The 27,295-nt window shown below is 41.0% G+C and overlaps 1 protein-coding gene across 1 annotated transcript in view; it reads right to left on the reverse strand.

Moving 5' to 3' along the window:
* Nucleotides 1–26,732, reverse strand: part of rtn4rl1a (reticulon 4 receptor-like 1a) — a 104,122-nt gene extending 77,390 nt beyond the window's left edge. Inside the window, exon 1 of the mRNA XM_025910892.1 lies at nucleotides 25,995–26,732. Coding sequence (XP_025766677.1) covers nucleotides 25,995–26,007 — 13 coding nt within the window. The 5' untranslated portion in view covers nucleotides 26,008–26,732. The remainder of the gene's footprint in view (nucleotides 1–25,994) is intronic.
* Nucleotides 26,733–27,295: the final 563 nt, after the last annotated feature.

Genomic DNA, 27,295 nt, shown 5'->3' on the forward strand with positions numbered 1-27,295 from the left:
TGAACGGCCGTGCACATATAAGTGAGCCCATTAACTTTGTATTTCTTTGATGTCCTTCTCTTACAGTCTTTTTTAGAAACCAGCCTTCAATATGACTTCAATCCCCCCCCCACTTCAAGCTTCCTTTTAGCTCCCTCTTGATCCTCCCTTTCACAGTAGCATCGCCCGGTCCTACCCAAACAAGCTCCTAATGAGGCCAAACCTTCATTTTCACACTCAGACACCCACATGCATTTTTAGGGTGGTGTTGCAGGCCCCTTACTGGCTTAGGTTCAAAATCTCCTTTCCATCTGTCTGTATTTTACACATCTCACTCTCTCTCCTGCTCCCTCATCTCCACCATTCTCTCTGGGGATACCGGCAAAGAAGTCCCTGTGGGTTTTAAAGCCTTAGGAAAGTGGGACGACACAGATCACAAGTTTAGGTGACACAGATAGGATGGACACGGTGACACAGCGTAAAGAACCCCTGCCCTGCACCTAGCCTTGTTTTTAATTCCTCTCTCTACGGTATTTTCTGGCGGCCAGCTATCCCTGGCCAGGCAGCAGCAGATGTTATGGAGTTAAGCTGTAATCGTTCTGCTTTAGCTGTCGGCGACAGCTGTGCTTATAGATTCTAAAACAGCAGCATCCCCCTTCACTCCACCACCTCCCACCTACTGGAAGAGTTATGGTTATTGGACCAAGCTTATATCACTGCAAAAACCCACTCTCTGCTCCAATACGCTCTTGACTTGAAAGTTGTTCATTTGCATCGATCTCTTTCAGTTTGCTTGATAGGTTGCCTTCTTTTTCATCTATTCAAATCATTCTTTTTCCATTTCTCCTTTGTTCAGTGCCATCAGTCTGACTTTATGCGTAGTCTCTGTGCAGACGGTTGCCCATATTTCAGTCTTTTGCTTCAGTGTCTCATTCCCATCCGGGGCTCTGTCTCCGACTCTTAATTGGTCTGTCCATAATGCATAATGCCGTAGACAGGCTTAGAGCCTCTCCAGCTTCCTAGCAGATGAAGGAGGATTGATTGGTTTATTCCAGATACCATGGTGACACAGTCAATGAACATACTTAGTGGAATGAACTTCATTAAGTATAGCCACTGTTCTGTTGTGTACGTGTGTGTGTGTGTGTGTGTGTGTGTGTGTGTGTGTGTGTGTGTGTGTGTGTAAGAGAGAGAGAAGCTGACGCAGACTCTCAGACAGTTTGGGACACTAAAAATAACGCTGTACTTTTTTGGGTTCTGCCTGTTCTATAATAGAAAGTAGCACAGTGAACTGCTCTTTCCTGAGAATACTTCAGCACATTTTATATTTACTAAGCCCTCGCACTTAGCAATTAGCACTACGGTTGACTGGACTCCTCGTATTTATGCATCACTTGGTGTATGAGAAACCAAATGTGTAACCGTTTAAGTGCATTTGCTGTCATAAGCACATGTGGGTTGTCAAACGTTGGAGTGACGTGACCTGTTTTTGCTCCATTCACTGTGATCTATTTTGCCTTTTAACTCTCTGGTGATCGAATGACCATCAGGACAGTCAGTTACGTCAGAACCTATAAGCTCATTAGAAATCCTCTTCAGCCCCTGTCATTCAGTTCTAACTGTGGGATTGCACTGCCTCATATCTTCTCAGTTTTATGATGCTAAGCGTGTCATACATTGCATAATGTAAATGTAACTGCTACGCTAGCATAAAGAGGAAGTTAAAAAACTGCTATAAAATGAAATCCTACTGATATTTAATGTAATTAAGGAATGGAATGCATTATATAGCCTATAAACAATTTTAAAATTGGTTTTCCATGACAGTATTTTATGAAGACTAGCAGACAACTGACAGTCTTCTTTTTCTCTTTTCAGCTGCTTTCTTTAGGGTTCTGCCTCCATCTCACTCTATCTCATCTTCCTCTGTCACACCAGCCCTCTACATATCCTCCTTCACTACATCCTTGAATCCTCTCTGTGGTCGTCCTCTCTTCCTCCTGCCTGGCAGCTCCATCTTTGTCCAGTATACCCACGATTCTTCCTCTGCACATGTCCAAACCAACTCGGCCTTGCCTCTCTTACATCTATCTCCAGTCCACTGAAACTGAGCTGTTTCTCTGATATATTCATTTCTAACCCTGTCTGTCTCAGATCCCTCTTAACAAAAATCTTAGCATCTGCCACCTCCATCCAGCACAGCCTGTGTTTTTGCGAGTGCTACCATTTCCAGCCATTCCGGTCTTACTACCGCCTTGTAAATCTTCCCTTTCACTCTTGTTGCTTTCCCTCTTATCACTCCTTACACTCATCTGCACCCACTCCACCCTGCCTGCACTACATTTCCCCCTGCTTCCCTCTAATTCACACACGTGTTCTGTCTTGCTTCTACTGACTTTCATTCCTCTTTGCTCCAAAGCATACCTCCACCTCTCCAGACTCTCTTCCATCTTCTACTCTCACTACACAACTCTCACAATGTCATTTGCAAACTTCATGAAATTAAGATATATAATAGTATATTTACAGGCTAGTCTTTGTAAACAGGCAACTTTCTGACACCACTTAACAATCACAATTGAGCGGCTTTAGTAGCAAAGTTTACAGTCCATATGAAGAGCACAAACTGCACTAAATAGCTGTGAAGTGTTATCTGACAGTAATTAAGCTTATTAGTCTTTTGTTACACTGGAATCCTGTAAACCCACGTACTGTTTTGAAAAAGAAAGAAAGAAAAAATACAGAACAAAATTGAAAAAGGTGTTGCAAAGACTTTTAAGATGACTTTGCCTTTTGTATGAATGAGTGAAAAGTGAAAAGCTTTCTTTCAGTTCATTGAAAAGACATCTTTTATTTCTTTTTTTATTTGGTATAAAAAGTGAAAAGACACTCTTCCACTTCAGTACCTCTGCATACTGCTCAAACAACAAGCAACTCTTCTTGCTGTGAGACAGCAACGCTAACCACTGTGCCGCCCTAGCGTGTGGGAACAATGGGCTTTGATTGTGCAGAGGCCCTCAATGATGGGCTCACCACGCAACACACAATGAGACATAACCTGCGGAAAAACATAATTTACATATATAAAATTGATACACACATACTAACAAATTACTGACTGCTAACATTAGTCTGCATGCGTGAAGTGGATGTTGTTTGGTTGTCTGATCACCACAATTTTACGCACCAATCAAATGTCAATCAAATAGTATTATAAAACAAAGACACGTGAATTTGCATTTATGAAATATTAGAGGGATATAATGTAGTTGTCTGCAAATCCTTTGCTTTTATCAAACAATTTTAAATTCATTATATTATAAATCAGTTTACATAGTATTGTGTTTTTCAGTAAGAAGACGATGTTTATTCCGGGACTGGATGTTGATGTGGTGGATGAGTTCAAGGACCTGGGCAAACACATCAAAAACAGACTGAACTGGAAGATCAACACAAGGTTGTGTACAAGATGGGATGAGCAGGCTATATCTCCTAAAGAAGCTGAGATCCTTCAATGTGTGCAGAAAAATGATGGAGATTTTCCGTCACTCAGGGGTGATGAGTGCAGAGTACACTGTTGTGCTGTGCAGCTGGTGACACCAAGAGACTGGATGAACTGATCAGGAAGGCCAACAATGTGATTGGCAGCTGCAGACTGGATGCTTTTGAAACTGTGGTGGAGAGAAGGTCCCTGAACAAATTGTTATCCATCAGGGCCACTTACAGGACAAGTAGAAGAGCATCTTTCATACCACATGCATCATATAGCTGTCTGGCAAAGAGGTATTTGAATGATGCTTTATTATTATTTCGTTTTTATTCATCATCATTTCAACTGATGTAACAAAAGATTTTTCCCAAATATGGCATAAATAGACAATCTCTCAGTCTCATATGTGAAACAGACACAATTTTAAAGACCTACCAACCAGAATTCTTAATTCAGAGCCAAGCTAATGCTAGCCTACACTTTGAATTGTATTACTGAATTTCAGGAGTGGAGCCACACCTCATACACTCCCCTTCCAGTACTCTGTCTATATATACCTCCTGCAATACAAGCTGTTTCCCCTCCCAACTCACTTTTCAATTCATTCACCTCTCATTAGTACACGGGGATCTGCCTGGCCTGGAGCTGCTGCCAGTCCCCTCTGAGGACCTTTCCGAAATCACAGCCTCAGTTTATGCTTACTCCATCTGCCATTACCTCCTAGAAATCAAATCTAAATGAGGATGTGGTCCCAGCTAGTGAAATATTGTTTATCATGACTGGAAAGACATAACAGCGCTATAAGGACTCAAAACAATGTTGTGTTTATGACTGCAAACATTTCAGCGAGCACATTGTGTCCTCGTGTGACTAACTGTCTATCGGGCAGTCCCTTCTCCCAGCCACTCATCTCCTTGTCTCTTTGCATTGAGTCTGTATGAACATTTATGCAGAATTTCTGGAAGTGGTGTTAAAGGTTTTTGATTTTTTTTTATGTACACAAAAAGAATGTGTTTTGCATATTTTTTGTTAACATATTAAAATCAATCTGCTGCCATGTTTCTTTCCTGGAAACGAGAAAAAAAAAATACATCTTCAAATCTTCTCAGAGGGCATTTCTGTACAACATTAAATACACGACTAAATGAGCAAGAATCAAAGCTAAACTTCAATTAAAACAAATGGTTATTATTTATTAAGCGCTTAAGCTCCATCAGGGCTGCGAGTGTGCAGTTTGATCAGATTTGACTGACAGCGGCTGGCAACATGAGCAAACTAAAATCTAACCACAATTTGATGGGTGTTCAGAAATACGTAACACTGTTAAACTGTGCCCTACAGTCAGTAAACAACTTAGAGAAATAAAAATAGAGAAATCTGTCCATGAGATAAGAACTCACTCATAGCATGAAGCTAAAAGAGAAAATAGGTTTTCAGGGTTGCCAAAGTATTTAAAAATAATTGTATTTCTCAAGAGATCCAGCTGCATTAGGTGCTCTGTGTGCATGTGTGCACCCAGTCCATTTGGGTCTGCTTTTAGGAGCCGATATCTGTGGACACACACATAATGCGGATATCAGTGGCTCATTTGGAAATAAACCGATTCACACAGATCAGATAAAGAGCTTATCGTGTGGTGAGACCATCTAGTAATTAAAACAATGTTTGAATAATCTCTAGAGAACACTTTTTTTTATTAATGCAGTGTGTTTTTTGGTCACATAATGACATCTGTGTCATGCTGATATAATATCTGTGTCAGTCTCCTGAGCACACAGTCTGATAACTCATTCACACAAAGCTCACAAATTCATCCTGAAAGCAATATGTTTGCCAAAGGTGCGCCTATTAAAGTGACACAGCTGATATCCACAAAAGCGAAACAACCCGAAACACGACTTTGTCCCCCAGAATGAATTGATTAATTGATCCTTTTTTTTCCTGCCCTCCTGGAGAAGCATTCAATTAAAAATGCAGGTCTGAGTGGAAGGCAACAGCAGTGCATGAATCAGCTCGTAACAAAGCGGGATTGATAAACAATAAGCTGTCAGGATGATAAAATATGCCTTTAAAGTAAAGAAAGGTGAGTCTGGCACAAACTCCAAAAACACACCTGCGCACATACACACACAGATGCTACACACACTCCTTCGGAACAGATGAGACAGCTCTGCTTTTGAATTGAAGCTGCCCATCTTTGGTCAGCCCATAAAATTCCCCTCAGAATCACAAGTCTGAACCGTAAAATTCCCCGTGATAAAGGGAATATATGACAGCCTCCCTCCTTTCTACCTACCCCCCTCTATCCCCTCTCTCTCTCTCTGAGGCTGCTGTGGATGGGCCATCCCCTTTGAAGTGAGTATAGAGCAAGGGCTTAACTCTACTCTGGCCTGGCTGACTGACTCCGATTCCAGGAGGTATTACCATGCCAACTCTTTAAGGTGAGTCCGTGCTCCATCGCCTCTGAACCACAGGGGGCTTCTGGGTTAACGCGCAGGAATTGAAGTCGGAAAGAGAAACCCGTCTGTAGGGGGTGTTTTGGATGTACAAACAAGCCTAAGTGGGGAAATATAACGAACCAACCACAGAGTTTGTGCGCACATTGTGTATTTTAGTATCCATAGTGCACATTTAATCCAATTTATCTACCTTTCCTGAGGTGCCCTTTCCATTATTAAAACACCAAACAAGCCTCCAAACAAGCAGCAGTAGTAGGAGGGGATTGAAGGAGTGGATTACATGTTATTACCCTCTTTTCTGGTGACATCTCAGGATGATTAAGGAGGAATTAAGTCCATCCATCTCTGACTCCAGCATTTAAACAACACAATACTTTATTTACCCCACATCCCACTTCCCTTCTCGCCATGAAAACACATGTAATCTATTAGGCACGCTGATGGCATACACACGAGACTTAATTGGTTAATACCCCAGCTGATCCAGACAAAAATGTGACATCTCTGGAAGCAGACTCAACTCCCACTCGGTGTACAACCAGACGCACACATGCACATGTGACTACATGAAAAACCTCTTCCATAAACGTGTCAAGGGAAATGCCTGTGAAATGACATTTGGAGATGATGTAGCTGTCTCGATCTGTTGCTGAGACGAGCCTGTAAGGTCCCTCACACTAGCAGAGGAGACAGATGGGAAGAGACGGGGCAGGTAGGGGTAGGCAGAGGGAAATGCAGACCAAAACACGATCTGAGCGGTAGGCAGGAACGCTGGCACTCTGCATTAAGGTCATATTCATAAAGGTTCGATATTTTTTACACCTGTGATTGGCTACAGAAATCTGTTATTAACTTTCATTAGATTTTTCATGCTTCATGTTATTTCATTGTTCATTTGTTCTGTTCTCTGCATAAACCTGCTTTTTCCCACTCCTGCATTTCATAATAGTGACTAAAAACAGATTAGTCTTTTGTTTTCCGATACAAAAAAATTGCTTTGTACTTATTTTCATTCCCATTATTAGGCAAAGGCAGCAATATTATTTATTGTATTTCATGCAGCGAGTAAATAAATTAAACTAAATTTTGCAGCACTACATTAAGTCCTTGGAGTTGCCCATATCTATTAAATCTTGCGAGTTCTGAGTCAATGAATGCAAGAGTCACTGGCTGTGTTCAATACAAACAAAGAGTTTTGCAGGACTGAATGTTGTCAGATCAATGCCTGCTGACTGATTAGCTTAGCCAAAAGACTCCATTTAACTGATGAGACATGCTTATCTTGCCAATAAAGCATGTTTATGTTAATACGTAACTTTAATATTCATGCATCAGTGATTCCCCTTTAGCACAGATTCATAGTCACGCAGTGTGAACATAAAGGATAACCTGTCTTTTTACAATATAGACAAACGTACTCGTCTCCGTTGCCCTAAATCTTGAGCAGTGCGGCACAAATCTGCCCTGGGGATGAATGATTTGCTCTGAGAGTCGTTGCCTGACATGGTGTTAGTCACACATATTCACAGAGCGAGGAGAGAGGGAGGAAGCCATAAGAGGAATATGATAGATTGTTAGATACAGTCATATGGAAAAATAAGTACATCCCATGAAAATTGTTTTCTGACATATCTGGACAAATAAAATCATTTGATCCTTTCTGAAATACCGCTGCTTGATAAGAAGTGTAATGTCAAACAAATGACACATGTAACTGACATTTCTTTATTATTTGTTATAGTAAAAGCCAATGAGAAAAAGGATAGCAAGATCAGTCACATGGAAAAAAATTACTTGAATAATTTCACTGTAAGAACAATTATCTACAAGCTAAAGCAGATTTTAAATGACGGCTGAGCTTTTGCTGTCCAAAGGGAACATTAAATTAAAACTACAGTTTTCCAATTATCAGACCAGACCATTTGGAATAACTTGCCCTGGACTAAAGCCTGACTGATTTATCTATTTGTCAATATTATCAGCTGATGTTAACTATTTGTAAACTATCTGCTTCTGCATTTATAAATGATAAATGACAAAGATGTCATATATAAAAATCAAATAGTAAAGAAGAGAAGGGAGAAACACCCTTCAAGCATGTTATGAGTGTTAGTGTTGCATAGTTTCTCCACCAGAGGTCCCACTTCTCCGGTTTGGACTCCACAAACAACAACCAGCTGATCTGAGCAGAGTCGGGCTTAGCATAAACAAGTAAATAAGTAACTATATATAGCAAATTAATATTGGATTTTTAAATCAGCAAAAATTAGTATCAGTCTCTATCCTGAACAGACTAATCTAATATAGCTTGGTTGTATGTGTTTTGCAGAAAGGACCGTCTTTGTTCCCTTTCTTTATTTTTTTAGGAAGACCCTTATACCATTGTGTTCAACACAAAGTTGTGTTATCAGACCAGTGCCTGTTGACTGATTGGGTTAGGCAAAAGGCTCCCTTGAACTGATGAGACATGCTTATCTTGCCAAAAAAACATAGTTATGTTAATACCTAACTTTATCATTCATGCTTCAGTGGGAAACGCTACGTCCAGATAAACAGAATCAACCTTTTGGGATTTACTTACCTGGATGATTGAGCATGCATCAAGACATGCTTATGTTTAACTTTAATATTCATGAATCCGTCATTTCCCCTTAGCACAGATTCATGATCAGGCAGTGTCAAGGCAAAGCACAGACTGTCTCAGACAAACATGTTACGGTTTGGTATCACTTCACCATCTCAAGGACTGGTCAGATTGCAGTCCCTGATTCCGCTATGATATGCTTCAGATCAAAGAGTGCTTGAAGATAATGTGAGGCCATCTGTGAGAAGGCTAAAGTTGAACCAGAAGTGAACCTTTCAACAGGATAATTGGTCGTAAGAACACTATCATATCCATAAAGCAATGACTCAAAAAGAAGAAATGGAGGCGTTGTGGCTGGGTAAAGCCACTGACATGTTCAGGGAAAAAGTCAATCCATGCATAAAAAAACAATATACGATATAGAACGATATTTGGAATTCTCCATGAAAAACTGCAGGGAGTTTATATCCAGTGGGGATTGACGAAAATCTGCAAAACACCAACAAGAATTCAGTTTTAGTTTTAGCTATGTAGTCAACCAAAAAAACCTCTATCTATCCACAACTGACTGGCAAGGTGGTTGCAGCTACCAGTTGTCTGCACAGAAGGAAAAAACTGGTCTGCAAATACTTGCCATTTAATGTCTGAGCACTGGAAAAAGTTTTATGCGAACTGGAAACAGAAACTTCAAAGCAAACGTGTCTTACTGCTGTAACAAAAACATTTCAAAACACACAGATGATCCGGCACCTTCCATGTAAACTATCGGCTCTATATTTTTCCCTGGAAGTCATCAACTGGTATCTAGGCCTGTGTAACTGAGGCTTAACAAAGTATCAGTTATTTGAGTGAAAGTTCACTAGGCCCTAGTTAACTTTGCTAAAGAGAGAAACACAAACTGTTTCAATTTCAATAATTGAAAAACGGTTTTTTCTTTGCGGTGGTGTTTAAACATACCACCTATAATAATTGAAAAAACCAAAACATTTCCATGGGATTAATTACTTTTTCACATAGCTTACATGGGTCAGTAGGTGGCAGAGACAGAGAGACTGATGTTTGCTTTAGATTAAAGGTTGCAGTTTAATATTTACTGGGATTTGTTCAATCAGAGATTTCACTGCAGTCCAGCCTTGGTGTTTGTACCGATGTGAGTGCTTGAAAGTCTCTCAGAAGTTTCTGTCTGCTAAATACATTGGAATGTGGTTGCATACTGCTCTTGCTATTACAAGACTGATTGCAGCTGTATTGATCTAGCCAGCTGAGAAATCGACCTAAAATATGTTTGACATCATCTTCCCCTCCTCCCCAGTTTATCTCTTTCACACTTCGCCCTTCATGCTTTTTGTCATTCTACAGTGTAGGCCATTTTCCTTCACCTCAGTTCTTTATTTCCTTTTACAAATCACTCTCTCACCTTTCCTCTTCACTCTCGCTGCCATCACTCTTTTCACAAGACTCACCTTCCGCCCCATCTTCATCTATCTAGCCTTCGCCTAGGTTTACTTCTGGTACCACATTCTCTTGCGTCTCATAAATTTTTGTCTTCCTCAGCCACCCATTCCCCCTTCGTTGAATTGCTTGATTTTCACATCTGCAAGCCCTGCTCGGTCCTTTCTATCCCCCCTTACAAAAAACCCCAAAAACTTGTCTTCTTCTTTATCCCTTTGAGCTTTTGCAGTTTCCCTTTGGCAAAATTTTTTTGACTGCAACATTCTCACCTTCACCGCTTCCTCCTCTCCTACCTCCCCCTCCGTCCCTACTTTCCTGCTTCCCTCCCAGGGTGATTAAGTGATGGTTGGGCTGGCACAGCTGGTGTAGTTGGGCAGGCAGCCCATCTTCATGACAGCTGTGCTGCAGTGTAGTTGCCAAATTCTTATTGGGGCAGTAGCACTGTAGTAATCATAACAACAACACGGGTCATACAGGCTTTCTGGGACTCACTGTATTATTATGTAGGCATCTGTTGTGCTGCGATTATCTCCCGGGTCATTATATGGCTAAATAACGGGTGCAAGCCAAGGTGTAAAAATTCTTTCCTGTGAAGATCATGAGAATAAATGCTTCTGTTGCTGGCTACCCTTTTCATCCTCTGTGTCATTTTTCCCTTCCTTATTCATTCACACTTCCTTTCAGTGTTACAGCATTTGCTTCACACGACTCTGGCATGCGTACCTTTCATTAGCTCGCACCTGCATAACCACACAGATGTCTCGTGTCGTGTGGGGGCGTGCTGACATTAACTTTTTAAGCAGTGGTGCCATCTGTTAAATTGCACATCTGGACGGAAAAAAAAATGTCTCAAAAGGTGATGTTCTCTTGGCTGCCCCGATGCACCGAGAGGTCACGCTTTCCAGGTGAAGAGCTTGACTCGCTCATGAGTGAGCAGAAACAACTGAGGCAAGCACCTTTCTGAAAGCAAACTTGTGCCAAGATGATGGTGCTACAACTCAGTTATGAACTTGGTGAGCTGTGCTAAACTCACTATTAGTCACAATCTGTTGTCTATTTGGCAGGAGTTTTCTTCCCCCTCTCCTCAGCGTGTTTGTGCATCATCAGTTTTAGGTCATGTTGACAGCTTAAGAAGATTAATGCAGTGTTGGTTAAAGGGGAGGCAGTTCAAATTGTGTAGTCTCGATGTCTTCACCCATTCTTCCTCTAACCACTGTAATATTATGTGGGCCTGTGGGCCAAACTAACATTGGTGTATGTTTTGTGATAATCACCCCCTAACAGACCCTAACCCTCAACACTAACTGTGCTGATACTCACGAACACAGATGCTGCAGGGATACGTCTCCCATAAGCATCACTTATACAGGACAGCAGCACTCCCATGAACCGGCTCTATCAACAACAGGCACTTTTATTTAAAGCTCACTACATTAAATGTTGTCTCTCTCTCTCTCTCAGCATGTAATGCAGCTCTGTGCAAAGACTCAGGTCCATTCGCATGATGATATGAACCTGTAATGATCTCCCTATAATTTAAAAAGCAAATGTACTGTACCACTATTAACATATCATAAATTAGATCTTTCATTTTCAGCCACAATCCACCATTTGAATGATGACTGACATAAAATCAAAGCGCGCTACATAAAAAAGAAAATTCACTATGGATTATTACAGCCACTACCTTGAGCCCATCATGTACAAATCATTTCTAATTTGCTGGAAATAAAGCCGACAGCAGCAGGTTCAGTTTGGCATTTTGAATTGAATCCCCTGAAATATTAGTTCCTAACATATTTCTTCTACTTTAATCAAACCAGTGTGACTCTGATTTGGTGACTCATTGTAGCAATTTTTTTTATTCATCCAGGAGAATGCTATTTTAGAGAATGCCAACGATCATTTTGCTGCTTCTCCAGTGAGGCTTATGTCTCAAACAGATTCAAAGTCCTCTGGATGGCAGCTGGCAATATTACTCCTTGTTCTGCTCTGGATCCACTACAAGCTGGAGAGCAGCTCTATCCAGATCCTGCAGCAGGTGTAGAGCTGCTTCATGTGCTGCTATGCTCCACTCCAGTGACACTGCAGAGCAGAACAAGAAATTCCAGTTCCACGGTACTGTGTTTTTGGACTCTCAGTTTATCATTCTTGGACTTTGAATTCACAATTATTAATATCTCTATCTGCTTATGGGTCTTGAGGTTCATCATTTAGAGTCCTTAGCTTAGCTATAGTCCAGGTTTTCCTTACTTTTATAATAAGTCACTCTGTTTAGCCTTTAGGATGCTTAGCTTTTAATTCTTGTTACTTTGTATTCTGCTGTTTACAGTTGCTTATATTTGGTTCAGTCTAGCCTCCCTGTCTTCTTGTATCTTGCTGTTGAGTCTTTATCTTCGTCTTGCTTGTCTCCAGTTTTATTTTGATCATCTGTTGTCATTAGTTGTACTTCCCCTTGTATCGTCATCTCGACTGGTTTCAGCTGCATTATGCTTTGCTTTTGGATTTTGCCATTTCTTGTCTGTTTGGCATTCGAACTTTTCCACTCAACCTTATTAAAGGCTAGTTTTGTGTTCTTCAAGCCCGCCTTGTGAGTGCTGCATTTGTGTCCTTTTGTCCTGCAAACACAACAAGCTGCAGTCCAAGGCCTGGGAGTCCAAAAAAGGGCCACAAATAGAATCCAGATTTGTTGGGAACGCTGCGCTAAAAAGAAATCCAAATGCCATGTGGTGCTTTACTAGATATATTTAATTAAAAATTATAAATATGCACCTACTAACAAAAAAAAGTTCCACATCTGAATTCAATATGTCAAGAAAAAAACCTGCTAGAAACAAAATGTATAAAAGCCTATCTGACATTCTCATTCTGGAAAAATAGCACCAGCGATGCCTAAAATATGAATGCAATGTCATGAAAATGACTGCAGGTTCGTGCAGCGATGTATGCAGCGATGCTGATTTACTTGAATATTAGTGTGAGTGCACATTTATGACTTTTCCGGCTCTGTAAAAGTTCACCAGTGATTACTTTTTTTTTTAGCTGTGTTCCAGAAGGCCTCCTCACTCAGTCCAATAAAAAGGCATCCTGGGATTTATCTGTACAGTGTCCCCAGCTGAGCAACTGATTGTTATGTAAGACTAAGTGTGACACACACAAACACACACACACACACACACGTACAAACACCATGCTTCAGTTTTATAATGAGACTCAGACTGAAGACACAAACAAGCTGTGGCAGCCGACAAACAACACTTTCTCACACGTCCCTCATCTCCTGTTCTCTCACATCACTCCATCTTTACTTCCTCCCGTCACTCTGAAGTACATGTCAAACACAGACTCCCACAAAATATTTCGTCTAATTTCACCCATTAAATGTGTCTTTGTGTGCTCCTGGCTTTCTCGTCTGAAGTCACGTTTGACTTTTCCCTACTTGTTGTCCTAAAGGCTAATTTAGTCAAGACTTGGACTGAGCATTACTCATATGGATCACGACAAACCACTGCAGGGGTGGGGGGGGTCTTGGTAAATGACTTTGTATGCATATGTATGATGAGAGTAGAGGACTTTGCTATGCAGTTCAAATCCAGGACACAGGTTGCTGCATTTAAAACAAACGAACAATAAAAAAACACATAAGGTATTTAGTAAAATGTGTTGTTATTTTTGACTTGATTGGGTTTTGCCTTCTATTATAATTTCAAATTTGCATTAAGTCAGAAGTCGGGCACTACAGAAACCTACATCCCTAACCATTAAAACATTTCCAGAATAAACTGTGTTCATTAAAAAAAAATCAATGGAGGAAGCTGGACATCTTTAGCCTGTTTTCACCTGGTCAGTCTGCTTAAAAGGACAGCTAAGGCGGTCACGCTGGTGTCTGTTCGCATATATTCTTTATGTGTCATTTAAACAGCCCCCTAACAGTAAGTCTAAGCACCAGTCAGAGGCAGATGGGCTCGTTAATGCAGTGATGTAGTTATGTAAGACTTGCTACTGCTGCCGCTCCTCTCGTTCTATACTGCAGTAGAAAGAGAGAGGCAGAAGATGTAAAACAGAGCTTATAAGTCGGCGTGCGTCTGAGCAATTACCGCCACACACATGTTCGTGTGCGTGCCTGCGTGTGTGTGTGTGTGGGACAGATGGGATTGATGTGGTAAATCAAGAGGAATTGACTTGTTGTCCTGGGTTTGATTAACTTTTCGCCCTCTTTAACCCATCTTCTGCAATTCCTCACATGCTGGGTAACAGCCAATACAGGCACTTAACATTTTCTGCACTCTTGTATCAGCAGGGATGACAGACCAGAGCAGAGAGCTTAGAAGGGGAAAAGTAAAAAGAAAGAAAAATCGCAAGAGAATTTCAGTATATGCATATTAATGCGCTAAATATGTTTTGGGATATGCATGCACTCTGAGATTTGTTTTTAGGGGTATAGACAAAACAACATAAATAATATATGAAAAACAACTATGAAGTAAATTGAGGAAAAGATTTTGCTTCACAATGAGTGGATTATACAGAATGAGGTCCAATGTGCAGCATATGTTAACCATAAAAAAGAAGTTATTGGACTGTTAAATGTGAAATCAAAACGTGACAATTTTTAATGTATGACGCAGGCTGAGAATCACAGCTTAACACAAAAACAACTAAGCAATGGCACAATTAAGAACAACCATAAATTTCCACTGCTTCCAGGGTTTGTTATCTTGATGTCACTGTCTGCAAATATCTGTCAAAACTATGTCTGAGAAACGGGATGTACTGAGCAGCTCCTGATGTAAAAACTGTCTCTGCCAGCAAAATTTACCCCCTATACTGGTGTTTTAGCCTGTGGCAATCTTTTCATATGGGTTGTGGCTGGTCAACAGGTTCCTGTAAATCTAGTGGCGTTTTAATTGTTTAAAACATGCTACAAGTGAGTATTTATCTATTTGCATTGTTACTAAACCACAAGAACTCAAAGAACTGACACAGTTTGACATCTTCAAGTAAAAACTACTATTAACTACTACTATTTTACTCTAGAAGTTCTCAGATTTTTAGGAAACCTAAAAAAGCCAGAAATGAAAATCCTTGACTTTAGGTTGGTTTTCAGATGCTGCATCACGTTGTGAAAATTGTAAAACTTTGTTGTGATGAAGAGCTGGTGTGCTTCTCATTTGTCACTACTACATCACTGAGCCGTGTAAAGGTCACAGATCCAACTTTTTTATGTCATAAACGATTTGATTATGTTTTCAGGACAATGCTTGTTAAAAAAAAAAGAACACCTTTTGTCTGCCAGGACTTAACAATAAAAATGTTCTGCATGAAAACTGGAAAAGAAAACATCCTTTGCTGACCATCCTTGACCTTGACCCGCTTTACAAGGTTTTCTCTTGTCTTTCTACCTGAGAGCAGTTTGTGAAATACTCAACAAGTTGTCTTTTCATTGTGCTCAAGGACATCAATTACAGTGTTTCCATATTGGCTGAGCAGCAAACTCCATATTAGGAGGTAGAAGGCTGAGGTAGCACCACAAGTTACTATCATTCACTCAAGAAACTCTACTTTGTAGCCTACACCAGGATGTTTTTACACTTTCTCTGGTATAACGTTAAAAGTGGAGCTGTGTTTGCATTCACTGTTTGCATAGGTTATTTCACCCAAAAAAAGAAAAACCTTCTTGGTGAGGTTTACATAAAGATAGTTGATTAGGTTAAAATACAGAATCACTGCCTTGGTGACACATCCCCACAGAGGAGAATCAAAGACGTATGTGCTGAAGCAGTGAAATGTGCTGACTGTCAAAAGCAACAATGCATTTTGGCACTTATCTTTTTCTTTGCCATGTGACTAGACTGTGTGACAACACCACAATGCTTCCCTGTGTGGATGCAATGGTGGCCTATGCTGGGCCTTGTTGGATTGTTTTGTAATCTGGCAAATGTTGAGCAACGTTCTCTTGCCAGAGCCCTCTGCGTTTGCACCCCCACTGCACAGCCCCATTCAAATGAACAGAGAACACGACCTGAGGGAAATGAAAGCACAACTAAGCTTACTGTTTACTCACAAGGACAGTCTCAGGACACTACTAATTATAGTGTCATCTTGAAACTAAGAGGGATTGACAGTATAGGAGACGTCCTTAAATTCTGTCACTGGGCATGAAGCCTGCTCTACGCACATTTCCGTGCTTGCTTTGATGAATCAGCCACCTAAGTTGAAACTTTTCCAAAAAGTGTTTCTGTTCATTTGACTACCCTCTGTAAACAGCAGGGTGTACCTTGGATCCCATGCAACAACCAGCATATGATGGCAGGGCTGCTGCGCTGTGAGCTGCTTCATGCAAGCATATTTTAAATAGCTTATCCTTCCTACTTATTTTTTTGGATCTACTACTTCTGTTTCCATGGTAATATCCCGAGTATTACATTTATTTATGTTTACATGCTCCTTTGTAATCAGAAGAAGATGAATATCAAGGCCTTATCAAAAATAAAACCTGGAACTTGAGCTGCTGGCTACGACATGCACACAAGCATGTTATCAGAATAACTGCGACGGGGAATAAGAGAAGACACGGAGGGGGAAAAAGAGGGAGGCAGTGAAGAAGAGGAAGAGAGAGGGAGTAAAAGGACGGACTGAGCTGTGTGATCTACCGTGAGGAAAGCAGCAAGCCCATACTGCTGAGAGCTGTGGACCCCAAACGCCTTATCGGAAACCAAAACAGCTATCAATTATTCAACAGGTACAGAGTGAACCAGCTACAGAGGAGAAGACATGGGAGGCGAGGAGATTTGAGGGGAGAGAGGAGGGATGGAGGAGATACAGCCTGGGAGTTAGACACAAAGGATTTAAATTTTTTATTTTATGTCAGTGTGTTCAGAAATACACTATGTGGTGTACTCGTATTGATAATGCAGCTGTCATATTTTGCACTTTTTGACTAATTCATCAGCAACAGTGAACGAATGCAGGAAGTCACTTAGCTGGAAACTGTAAGAAAGTTTATGGCTTCAGCTTAAAGGAATGGTTCAATGTTTGTTTCTTAACTTTCGATAAGCCTGGAAGCTTTACCTCTAAAGTTTTCTATTTGTCTTCCTGCTTCCATGAACTATATATAAAAATGGTGATGCAGTCACCGAAACATCACCCATTGTTTTGTTTATTTTGTTTTTAAACGAGATATCATGCTTGAGGGATGGATCTCACTAAGAAGCTGAGGGACACTGCGTGCTCATGTGGTACAACCTGTCAATCATAACAATTTCCCAAACACACCTTGCTTCATGGTCTGTTTTCCTCTAACCTACAGTTTATGTAATGACCATCATTCCACATTCAAAAAGTCCTCAAACTAGTCATCAAGACATTCAGGGAAGTGTTTACTTAGGTGGGTAACAGTAAACCATCATAGGTTCAAATTTCTCATAGATTTCTATACAACTATGAAAAATTTTAAAGTAAAAGGTCCATAAAGACATGGATGAGTGAGTTTGGCATGGAAGAACTTCACTGACGTGCATAGATTCCTGACCTCAACCTGATAGAGCACCTTTAGGATGAATCAGAGCAGAGCTGTTATAGCTGCAAAGGTTGGCCGACATCATTTGGCTTAAGAATGGGATGTTATTCAAGTTCAGATCCCAGGAACGAGATCCGAGATCTTTGTCCAGAAGACCGCAGTCCTGGAAACAGCAAAGATACTGCATTCCAATTTTTTTTACTTTGTCTATCAATTTGTTCCTAATGATGTCACACTTTTGCAGTCTCAGGGGACCACAGTAAAAGGAACTCAATATTGTTTATGTAGTTTTAATAAATTCAACGATTGGGTCACTTAATATTTGCCATAAAGAAGAAAAACTCAGATGCCATCGCTGCCTTCATCAGCTTGATGGGTACCTTCCCAGACTGGAAGGTGTGATGTTGTTGTAGAAGTCGCTGGATCTGATGTACCTGAGAGAGATGATGATGCTGCAGTGTTACAAGCCCTGATCTGAGCAGCAATGACCCTCCTGGGAATGAGCAAAGCTCTCACTGATCACTGCCCAGTCCTCAGCTTGAAGACTGATTCCACAAAGGTGTTACCTTTGTTCCTGAATCACAGACAGGAAGGAAGCAACTGCTTGCTCTTCCTGTCACAGGGCCTGAGCACAGCACGAGACAATTTGGGTGCTATAGCTGCCTATTGCGTCTGTTTAGCTTTAGTTAGCTTTAGCTGTTTCTGGTCCACTCATACTCGTTCTTTTAATAACATTTATGGGCAGAAATTCTAGGTGCAGCCCAGGTATGGACGGTTTTATGGTTTCAGGATCTCATATCGGCTTTTTGTAGATGATGTGATTCCATTAGTTTTATCGAGGGTTAAGGGGAGAGTTAATCGAGGGATAAGAATCAGCACCTCCAACTCTGAGGCCATGGTTCTCAGCTGGAAAAGAGTGGAGTGGCCTCTTTTCAATTGGAGCAGGAGATTGACAGAGACACTGGTTCTGCAGACGCTCGGCTGTGGTGACAAGAGAGCTGGCCCTGAATCTGTCAACTCATAGGTCAGGATCTCTGGGTAGTGACTGAAAAAACGACATTGTGGATATGAGCAAAAATTTGCTTCTTCTAAAGGTTGTCTGGACTCTACCTTAGAGGTAGAGAGATAGAAATGCTTGGTCATTTGGGAGGGATTCAGAGTAGTCCTACGCATAGAAAGGAAAGCCACTGAGGTGTTTCAGGAATCTGACCAGGATGCCTCCTGGGCATCTCCTAGGTGAAGTGTATTGGGCATGTCCTAGGAGGAGGACGTGAGGAGGCCCCAGGGCAGAGCCCAGGACATGCTGGAAAGACTACTTCTCATGATACTGGGAGGTAATGTCTATTTGAGTTTTCTATATTGGGGTCAAAATGGATTCATCATAAAAATTAAACACAAATAGTGTTTGTTTAAAATTACTGAAAAATAAGTGACATCAGAGCAAAGGTATGGTAAATACAGTAAACTTTTAGCTTAACTTAAAAGTTGCAGGTTGTATCAAAGAAAAGTATACATTCTCATAAAATATGCACATTAATTATAACTTTGCAAAAAATAATAACAATGACATTGTTTTTTGTTAGGGTTGGGTTAGGATGCTTCTCACTGTAGATTATTCTTGGGGTCCCCAGTTGGTAGTTCATATATTTCAAACTGTCGATAGGATGAGGGTTAAGACACTTCTGTATTGGCTTAAATTTTCAGAGCTGCAGGCTATAGTATGTGTTCAAGTGTATGTTTGCAAATGCATGACAAATGCTTGATGAGATGTAGAAAAACAACAACTTTTTAGCAGGAGTTAAATGATGGATCTGTTTGTTGGCCTTGCTTCCTGAATAAGGTTGGAACACTTTGTATCACTGTGCCTGTATAGGGCCAAAAACAGTCCTCATAAATCTGGCAACCTGCATTAAAGCCAGATGGATGAGCTGCTGTTTGTTAAGAAATACCTCAGACACACACACACAACTCCCCATACAGTCCCTTTTATTTTTTCTTTTACATTTCTGTTGGTGCACAAGATAAACAAACAAGATGCAACCTGTTATTTAGTAAGCTTTAGAGATTTTGGTTGGTGTACTTTTTTCTTTATCTCTGAACAGAGCCAAGCTTCATGTTTCCCCCTGCTTCCAGCTTTACTGCTAAGCCAAGGTTCTCCTTCACTGTACTTAATGCACAGACATGAGATGTACATCCTTCCTTTCATGTCAGTCTCAGACAGAAATGTCTCACAAATGTTTCCAAAATGTCTACGTCTCATTCACTTTCAGTCAGAAAAGGAGAGGGCTGCTTCATCCAACTGTCTCTCCCTCTGAAGACAAGAAAATACCAAAGTTCCTTCGTCAAAGCGGGTGACACGGTAGCACACATCCACGCAGTAAGCTCATATCAGCTCCACTACCTGTACCTGCCACTGGCTCGCTCTGTGTGTATCCCATGTAAATTCTTTCTCCTGATAACCACTCCTTTTCTCGCGGTGTCCATTTTTCTGTCTGTTCTCCCTGCCGCATCAGCACAGTATAACTCCCCTCTCATGCATCAGCTCTGACATTTACAATAATGATTCCTGAGGCTCGAACACACTTAAAAATCTGTACGAGCACCATGCTCTGACTATGTGATCACTGGCATTTGCATCACTTTCATCTGAAAACTTTCTCATGCTCACATATGCAGGCGCATCCATGTGCATGCTCATTCACACACAAACATATTCACAGAGAGAGAGAGTACATGCAGTAAATGCACAGCTAGCCCCAGCTGTTGCTAAGTGAACCTGCAATCAGAGGCCTTCACAGGACTCCTGATAGGGAGTAATGTCTTCTTTGATTGGACACTTAATTCACACAGGACCTTCCTGCTGTGTGTGCCGCCAGCTCTCAAGGTAAACTGTGGAGATCCATAAGCAAATTAGTGCACCGTATTTACCAACAATCAGCAGCCACTTCACTGCACTGCCAATTAAAGAAGTAGTATGAATCTAATTCGAGGGAACTGAGGAATAAACCACTTCAGCTTTGTTCATTCTGCTTGGCAGCCTTATGGGTTTTTTTAAGGCAGAAAAATGGCTCCTTTCTTATAGCTGTCTTAACTTGCACTTTACCCCAGTGAAAAATACAGAAGATGCAAAAAGGGGTATGTTTGGTGTAAAAATAAATGTGTAATAAAGCTTTACTTGGCAAGAAAGTTGGAATAAAACACCACAGGGCCATTGTGAAATGCCATTTCATGCTCTGTACTGCATAATTTGTAGCACTCGGTGTTTGTTTATTTAGCATCAAAACAATTTCTGCTCATTAAAGGTTTTTTGTGGGTTGTTTTTTTTTTTTTTTTTTGCATTGTGTTTGTGAGAGTTTGCCACTTTAGAAGCTCGGAGCTGTAAAACACCAGCCCGTGTAATTATTTCTACGCATTTCTACGCGGCGCGTCGATTGTAAATGCCGTGCACGTTCCAGAAAATTGTGGTGAGACATAATGATAAAATAGAATTCAGCAGGCGGACCACACTGAGCTCAGGATAAAGCAGAAGGAAGAAAGAAGGAGTCCGTGAGTGACCTTGAGATCAGGCAGGAGGAGCGGTGCAAAGATGTGCAAAGGTCATTGATATGCACAGCCATCACATGGACACTCGCTGCGTGTGGCGGTGTGTGTGGCGATGCGTTTCATCCCGCTCTCCACTGTGACTTGCATTAGGGATGTAATTGATTATGATATGACTTCCATTCCTGTAATCAAATCCCAAGATGATTTAGTTCTCTAATATAATATATCCACAAAATCCACACAAAGCATAATGTTCCCTATATTGTCCTAATCTGTAAAATCTGTCTGCTGCCTCAGGATGTCGGTGCAGCAAGAGCAAATTTGGATCAATCTCAGCTCTCAATTACTCCACCATTTGGTGCTTCACGACCCGAATAAACATTTTGTCACCAATCCATATGTTATTATCGTCTACCACAGCACTCATCTACAAAACACACACACACACGCATGCATAACAAAGCAAACGAGCAACAGCAGCTTCTAATTGTGTGACTGTAGACTTGACAGTGGCCTGCAGGCAAAATGTATGCGTGCCAATGCAACTGTCAGCTCACAGAGAAAGTAAAGATGTGGCATTAGTCTTCTGTCACAATGCCATCAGATGTACTTCATGATACTGTGCTTCATCCGAAGAGAAAGCAGGCTCGGAGGTGACAAATGACGGTCAGCAATCCGACGTGAACGTGTAGTATAGTATGCAAATAAAAACTGGAGGTTTAATCAGGAACGACTTAAATTTCATAACGCTGCTAAAAAGTCTGTTAATCAGATGAGGGCTTTATTCACACTGGGGCCCAGAGAGAGCCTGGAGCGAGGCTGAGGCTATAGCCTGTATGAACAGTGACTTGCAATTTTAACATCATATATTGATATTGATCAGTGAAATTCAGTACAGAGCTGACGTTCGTTACAGATTATCATGGCTGAATGTAGTAACACAGAACATTTCAGTATTTCAAATACTGCTCATTTTTTCTTTCTGGATCACAGGGTGTATCCAACGGCAGGAATGATGACGACAAGTGAGAGGATGAAATCGTATTGAAAAGTGATGAGAAGCAAGGAAGACCCTGTGTCATGTCTTTAAAGGCTGAAGTTCACAGCTCGAGTAGGAGCTGCACGACCGTGCTCTCTTACATATAGATTGAACTTCTTCATCCAATCCAGGCAGCAACTTTTAGTCTTCAAGAGTTGCGTAGGAAGAAGGCCAATGAGGAAGGCACGTGAGGCAAAGATATTGCGTCAGGTGAAAGGAGCGCATCAACATGTTTACTCCTCTGAACCATTACTCATTTAAATCTCACGCAGAGTAATGTTACACACAGATGAAGACTTAGCTTTGCCGATCATATCATTATGTTTGATGTGCACTTGGAAAAAATGTGAATAAATCAGCACAGAAATCATAAAAAGAAGATGCTCATGAAAATTTGTTGGGGAACGTTTGTAGTTCTTTTCTGTCTATGACTGATAGTTGTCTGTACATCACTGGGTACTTCCAAAAGTACTTTTAATAGTTACTTATGCAAGCCTCTCATCTTTTCATGGTACCAAGTAGGAACACAACAGTATTGTTTGTTTGGTTTTTTGTACCATAGGCAAAGTGGGCATGTTTTTGTCCATGCTCACATATTTAAAAAAAGAAGACTGCCCATAAGGACAGCAAATACTACATGACTGACATGGAAGCAGTGCAGCTGCTGCAGCTCGTTGCTAAGAAAGTCAGTAAGCAAGTGGAAGTCCTTTGGATTTGAGGCAAATGACCAATGGATGATAACTGATTCACAAAAGGCAAAATGCAAACAATGCAAATGTAATCATTTTGCCTTTCTCCAGAAATCCAGAGTTAGGGCTACTGCCAGTGATGTCTTAACCCTCATAGGGTTAATCAGATGTGCTTAATCCATTTTTTCTCAAAGGATAAAGAAAAGAATATGTCTTAGGATTTGCTAAGTGGTTATCCAAACAACACCAATGGGGAAATCCTTCCAATTCCTTCTTATGTTATCCTGAATTACACGGTACCATTTTGTTTGAGGCAGCTAGCATTACCCAACGTTAGAGGTGGCTAACATTATTTAAATGTCTAAGCCATCATAATGTATTTAACGTGAGGCCATTTCAGTCTGTGTCCCTTAAACAAAGTATAATCTTGCCTTTTAAATAAATCTTCTGCCCACACCAGGTCAGTGACTTTAAATTAATTTTTAATGAAGGATTTTTTATTTTATTGTCATGTCAAATCAGTTTTGAGAGTTGTGTAATTCTACTAATATTGATTTGGGCTGTAAGGTTTCTGGTATAATGGCATAGGACTTGAGATACAAATTGCTTCCACAAGTACTTACTTGTGCTTAGCTGTGCTAAACATTGAATGAGCTTACCTGTGCTTTATGGGTATAATTGCTTATTAGGTGGACAGACACTTAACCCTTTGGGTCTAAGTCATCATCTACAAGTATCCTAGCCCTAACTCTAACCCTAGAGTTCCCAGAGTAATGAATTTGCCTTTCTCCAGAAATACAGGGTTAGGTCTACCGCTTATGATGTCTTGAACCTGAGAGGGTTAATCTGATGTGCTTTAATCCCATTTTTCTCAAAGGGAAAACAAAAAAAGAATATGTCTTAGAATTTGCTAAATAGTTATCCAAACAAGTCTGCATTGGTTAGCAACATTAGCACCGGTTCTGAAATAGTCTAAATTTTAAAATGTGATGAATCAGCTGCTAAAAATATTATCTGTAGCTGATAATTGACCAATCATTTTAGGTTTTAGTTAAAATACCAACTGTTAACTAATGTACCCACTAAAATGTAAGAATTTAACATATTTAATAGCTGCATGTGAGATAAAGGTCTTTCAGTTTGTGGGGTTTTATTTTATTACAATGATCTGATATTTGAATAATTCACTAATTGTTTGTTTTATTCAGAAGCCACGAGCATCCATTAAATAGCTGAGAATAAAAACCGGTATGCACTTTTAAAGAACATAGCAAAGCCTTTTTTTCTCTTTTTTGTTAAGTGGCCATTATTCTTTTTGTGACTAATTTTAAGGTTTGTTTTGTTTCGGTTTGTTCAGTGCCTGTATACATCTTACTGCAGGAAAAAAATGTAGATAAATAGGGAAATTGACAAGTTGGGTAACAGAGGCAAAGTCAAGTAAGGGAGACAAATCCAGCTTCAAACACGCTGGGAAACAAAGCTTCGGCAGCCACCCAAACCAGCAAGCTAGTAGCCAATCAGCCTGCCAGGCCGCTCTCAGTTTGAGGCTGGCAGCAGGAGCTGGTTGGCCAAGCAGAGAGATATAGAAAGAATGAGAGACAGACAAGGAGAGAAAGAGAGAGGGAGTTTTCATTACACAAAAACACTTATCCTCTTTCTCCTCACTCTCTCACTCTTGTTTTATCCCACTGCAGAGACATACTGTGGGTAAAGGTGACAGACAAAGATAACTGTATCTCAGGCAGACTGCACAATTACTCTGGATTTTATTATTGCGACTGACAGTCACATATTTGTAGGAGGAGATACAAAGCAGCGCATCAGCCATCACCACTGTGTGTTTTTTGCTGTGTGTGCGGGTAGGTGGGTGGGTGGATGCTATCCATCTGAAATTACAGGAAGATTAAAATTAAAGCTTGTCTCCCTCTAGCCAGCAAACTCTTTTCTCCCTCTCTCTTGTGCTCTGTCTCTCTCACACACACACACATACACACACACAGTGACAGCACTAATCAGCCCTCTGTCAAGCCCATTAGGTCATACCCTTAATGAGGAGATCGCCCAGCTTGTGACCTGACTCAGGCCAACCAAGTGAGCTAATAGATTATGATGTGCATGGATGTATGTGTGTTGTTTCCCTGCTCTGCGTTGAGCTGCATGGAAATGACAAATGACAGACATCCAGTGTCTCTATTAAAGAATGTTTTTCCATTATGTTCTCGGGGTTCATTCAGCCGCGGACTGCACTCATTTCCAAACAGTTCTCAGACAAGCTGTCTTTCACTGGAGCCCAACATGCATACATGTTTTGGGGGGGCAATTGGCAGATGAGTCACCACTCCACATCACAAATACTCTTCTTTAAAACGTGTGTGTGAGTGTGCGTGTACTTTCCGTACACTTTGCATCACAGCACTATTTAATAATTTCAGAAAGGTTGGTGTGTTGTTTAATACCGGAAATGAATTTGTGAAATTGTTTTTTTTTTTTCACGGGATTTGTCACTCGTGATTTTTAATTGTCAATGCGCGTGCACGCACGGAGAAAGAGGTGGCGGGAGGGAAATGGGGCTCTCCTTTATCAACACATGAGCAGGCAAGGTCATCGTGGTAAAACTTAATACCTTTTCTCACCGCAACACGGAAGCGTGTCAGTGTCAGAGTAAACAGCGCACAGCTATTCTCTGGGAGACACTTTTACACCTGTTTTTAGTCTCCCTGGGCCCGCGGAACCCGTGGGGAGAGCCACCGTCTCCCTCACTTCAGCGACAAGTAGAAATACACGGGCTGAGCGCCTCCTTCTGTCACGCGGATTAACACAAAGCGCCAAAAAACGGGGGAAACTTTTGTAGAAAAACAGTCAAATTGCAAACTTTTTTTCAATTCCACTCTCACGTGCTCTCTACCCGTTTCTAGCTCGCGCGTAGCAACAGCACCAGCCACCCTCGTGCAGACAGGTCCTACAAACTGCAGTGCGGCAGCGGTTCGCTATTTTAAGAATAATTTTTACATGAAGTGAATAAATATTTAATCTGCTTCCCAGTCGCGGCCACCACGTCGGACAAGAGACGACTGGGAAGTTTGAGAAACACCGAGAGCCTCGTCTGTGACTCAATTTGCCCAAAATGTAACTAAATTAATTTCTCAAAAGAACAAACAAAAAATGTGGTCGCTCGCACACACCGACTACACGCGCTCCACGTCGTCAGCAACAAAAACAAGTGGAGCCCTCTTTCCTTACCTGGCCTGAACATATTGGCAAAGGCTGTTTGGACCGTCTAGTAGCCTCTGTGCTGGAGTAGCATCCTTGTCAGGGTCCAGTCCTGTGCTGATGTTGATTAGATTGTTTTGATTCCCTTTGAACGCTGGCGGGTAGAGTGTAGTCTTGTCTCCTTGGTGGCTTTCTTTTTCTTTTCTTTCTGTTTTTTTAAACCAACTGAAGACGGTTGGAGGAGGAACGGGAGGAGGAGGACGAGGCGGTAGTGGAGGAGGGAGAAGAAGGGGGTCGGATAATGTCTGACAAAATTAAGGACAAAAATAGCCTAGAAGGTCCGCCACCAGTGGAAACGAAGTTCTCTGTAATAAAAGACAAGGAGGGGAGAAAAATAACACCGTGTCCCGTCCCAACACACTCAGATGTGTTTTAGTGATTTTTCAGCTCACCGCCATCTGGTGTTTATAAATCACTGATGTACATTCTGACTTTATTTGATGTCCGAATTTAAGGGAAAGATGGTGAAACAGCCTTCCCCCCCCAAAAAAAAAAAAAAATCAGAGGAAAGTTCTCTTATGCCTTCATAATCGCCCTCCTGTCGGATCTTCAACTGCAGGTCAGGTAGAGTCTAAAATGTGCTGTGCGTGGATCGTCAGCGTGAGTCAGTGCCGTCTACTGTCTCTGTTACCGGAGAGCTCCGAGGCAGCCGCTTCAATCCCCCTCCCACAGCGAGATGTGACTGATGAAAGCCAGAGCATCTCTCTCTCTCTCTCTCCCTCTCTCTCTCTCTCTCTGTAGGATGTGCTTTATTGGCATGACAGAGGAGTGTGTGTTTGTGAAACAGTTATAGGTTATCATATTAAAATCCTCCTTGTATCAGTCACCCTCTCGTTCTTTCACTTATGTCTGCACTGCTTCTTTATCTCCCCCAATTCAATTTCCTTTTAGCAATCCAACACGCTGCATAAACATTATTACAAAAGCTTCCATTACAATTCATTTTCTCCTTTTCTGATTTCTCTCCTTTTAGTCTCGTCTCTTTGTAGCACTGCCACTCAAATTCACATTTGAAATTCCGGCTGAGCCATAATGGAATTTGGTACAAGTAAGTACAAGTTTAAAATGAGTATTTGAACATTATGAATTAGTGGGTTGGAAAATAAAAAGTCATGAATTAATTTGGTACTTAGAAAGGAGAAAAACATTGCAAGGAAATCATCATATGAAGAAGACAAAGGGCTATGGACATTTTGAGATATACTCTTACCTTTTTATTAGGTCCACCTTGCTAGATAGCATCATACAGTTGCTGCTGTTGGCAGCACATC

Source organism: Oreochromis niloticus, linkage group LG10, assembly GCF_001858045.2.
Source record: "Oreochromis niloticus isolate F11D_XX linkage group LG10, O_niloticus_UMD_NMBU, whole genome shotgun sequence".
Lineage (NCBI taxonomy): Eukaryota > Metazoa > Chordata > Actinopteri > Cichliformes > Cichlidae > Oreochromis > Oreochromis niloticus.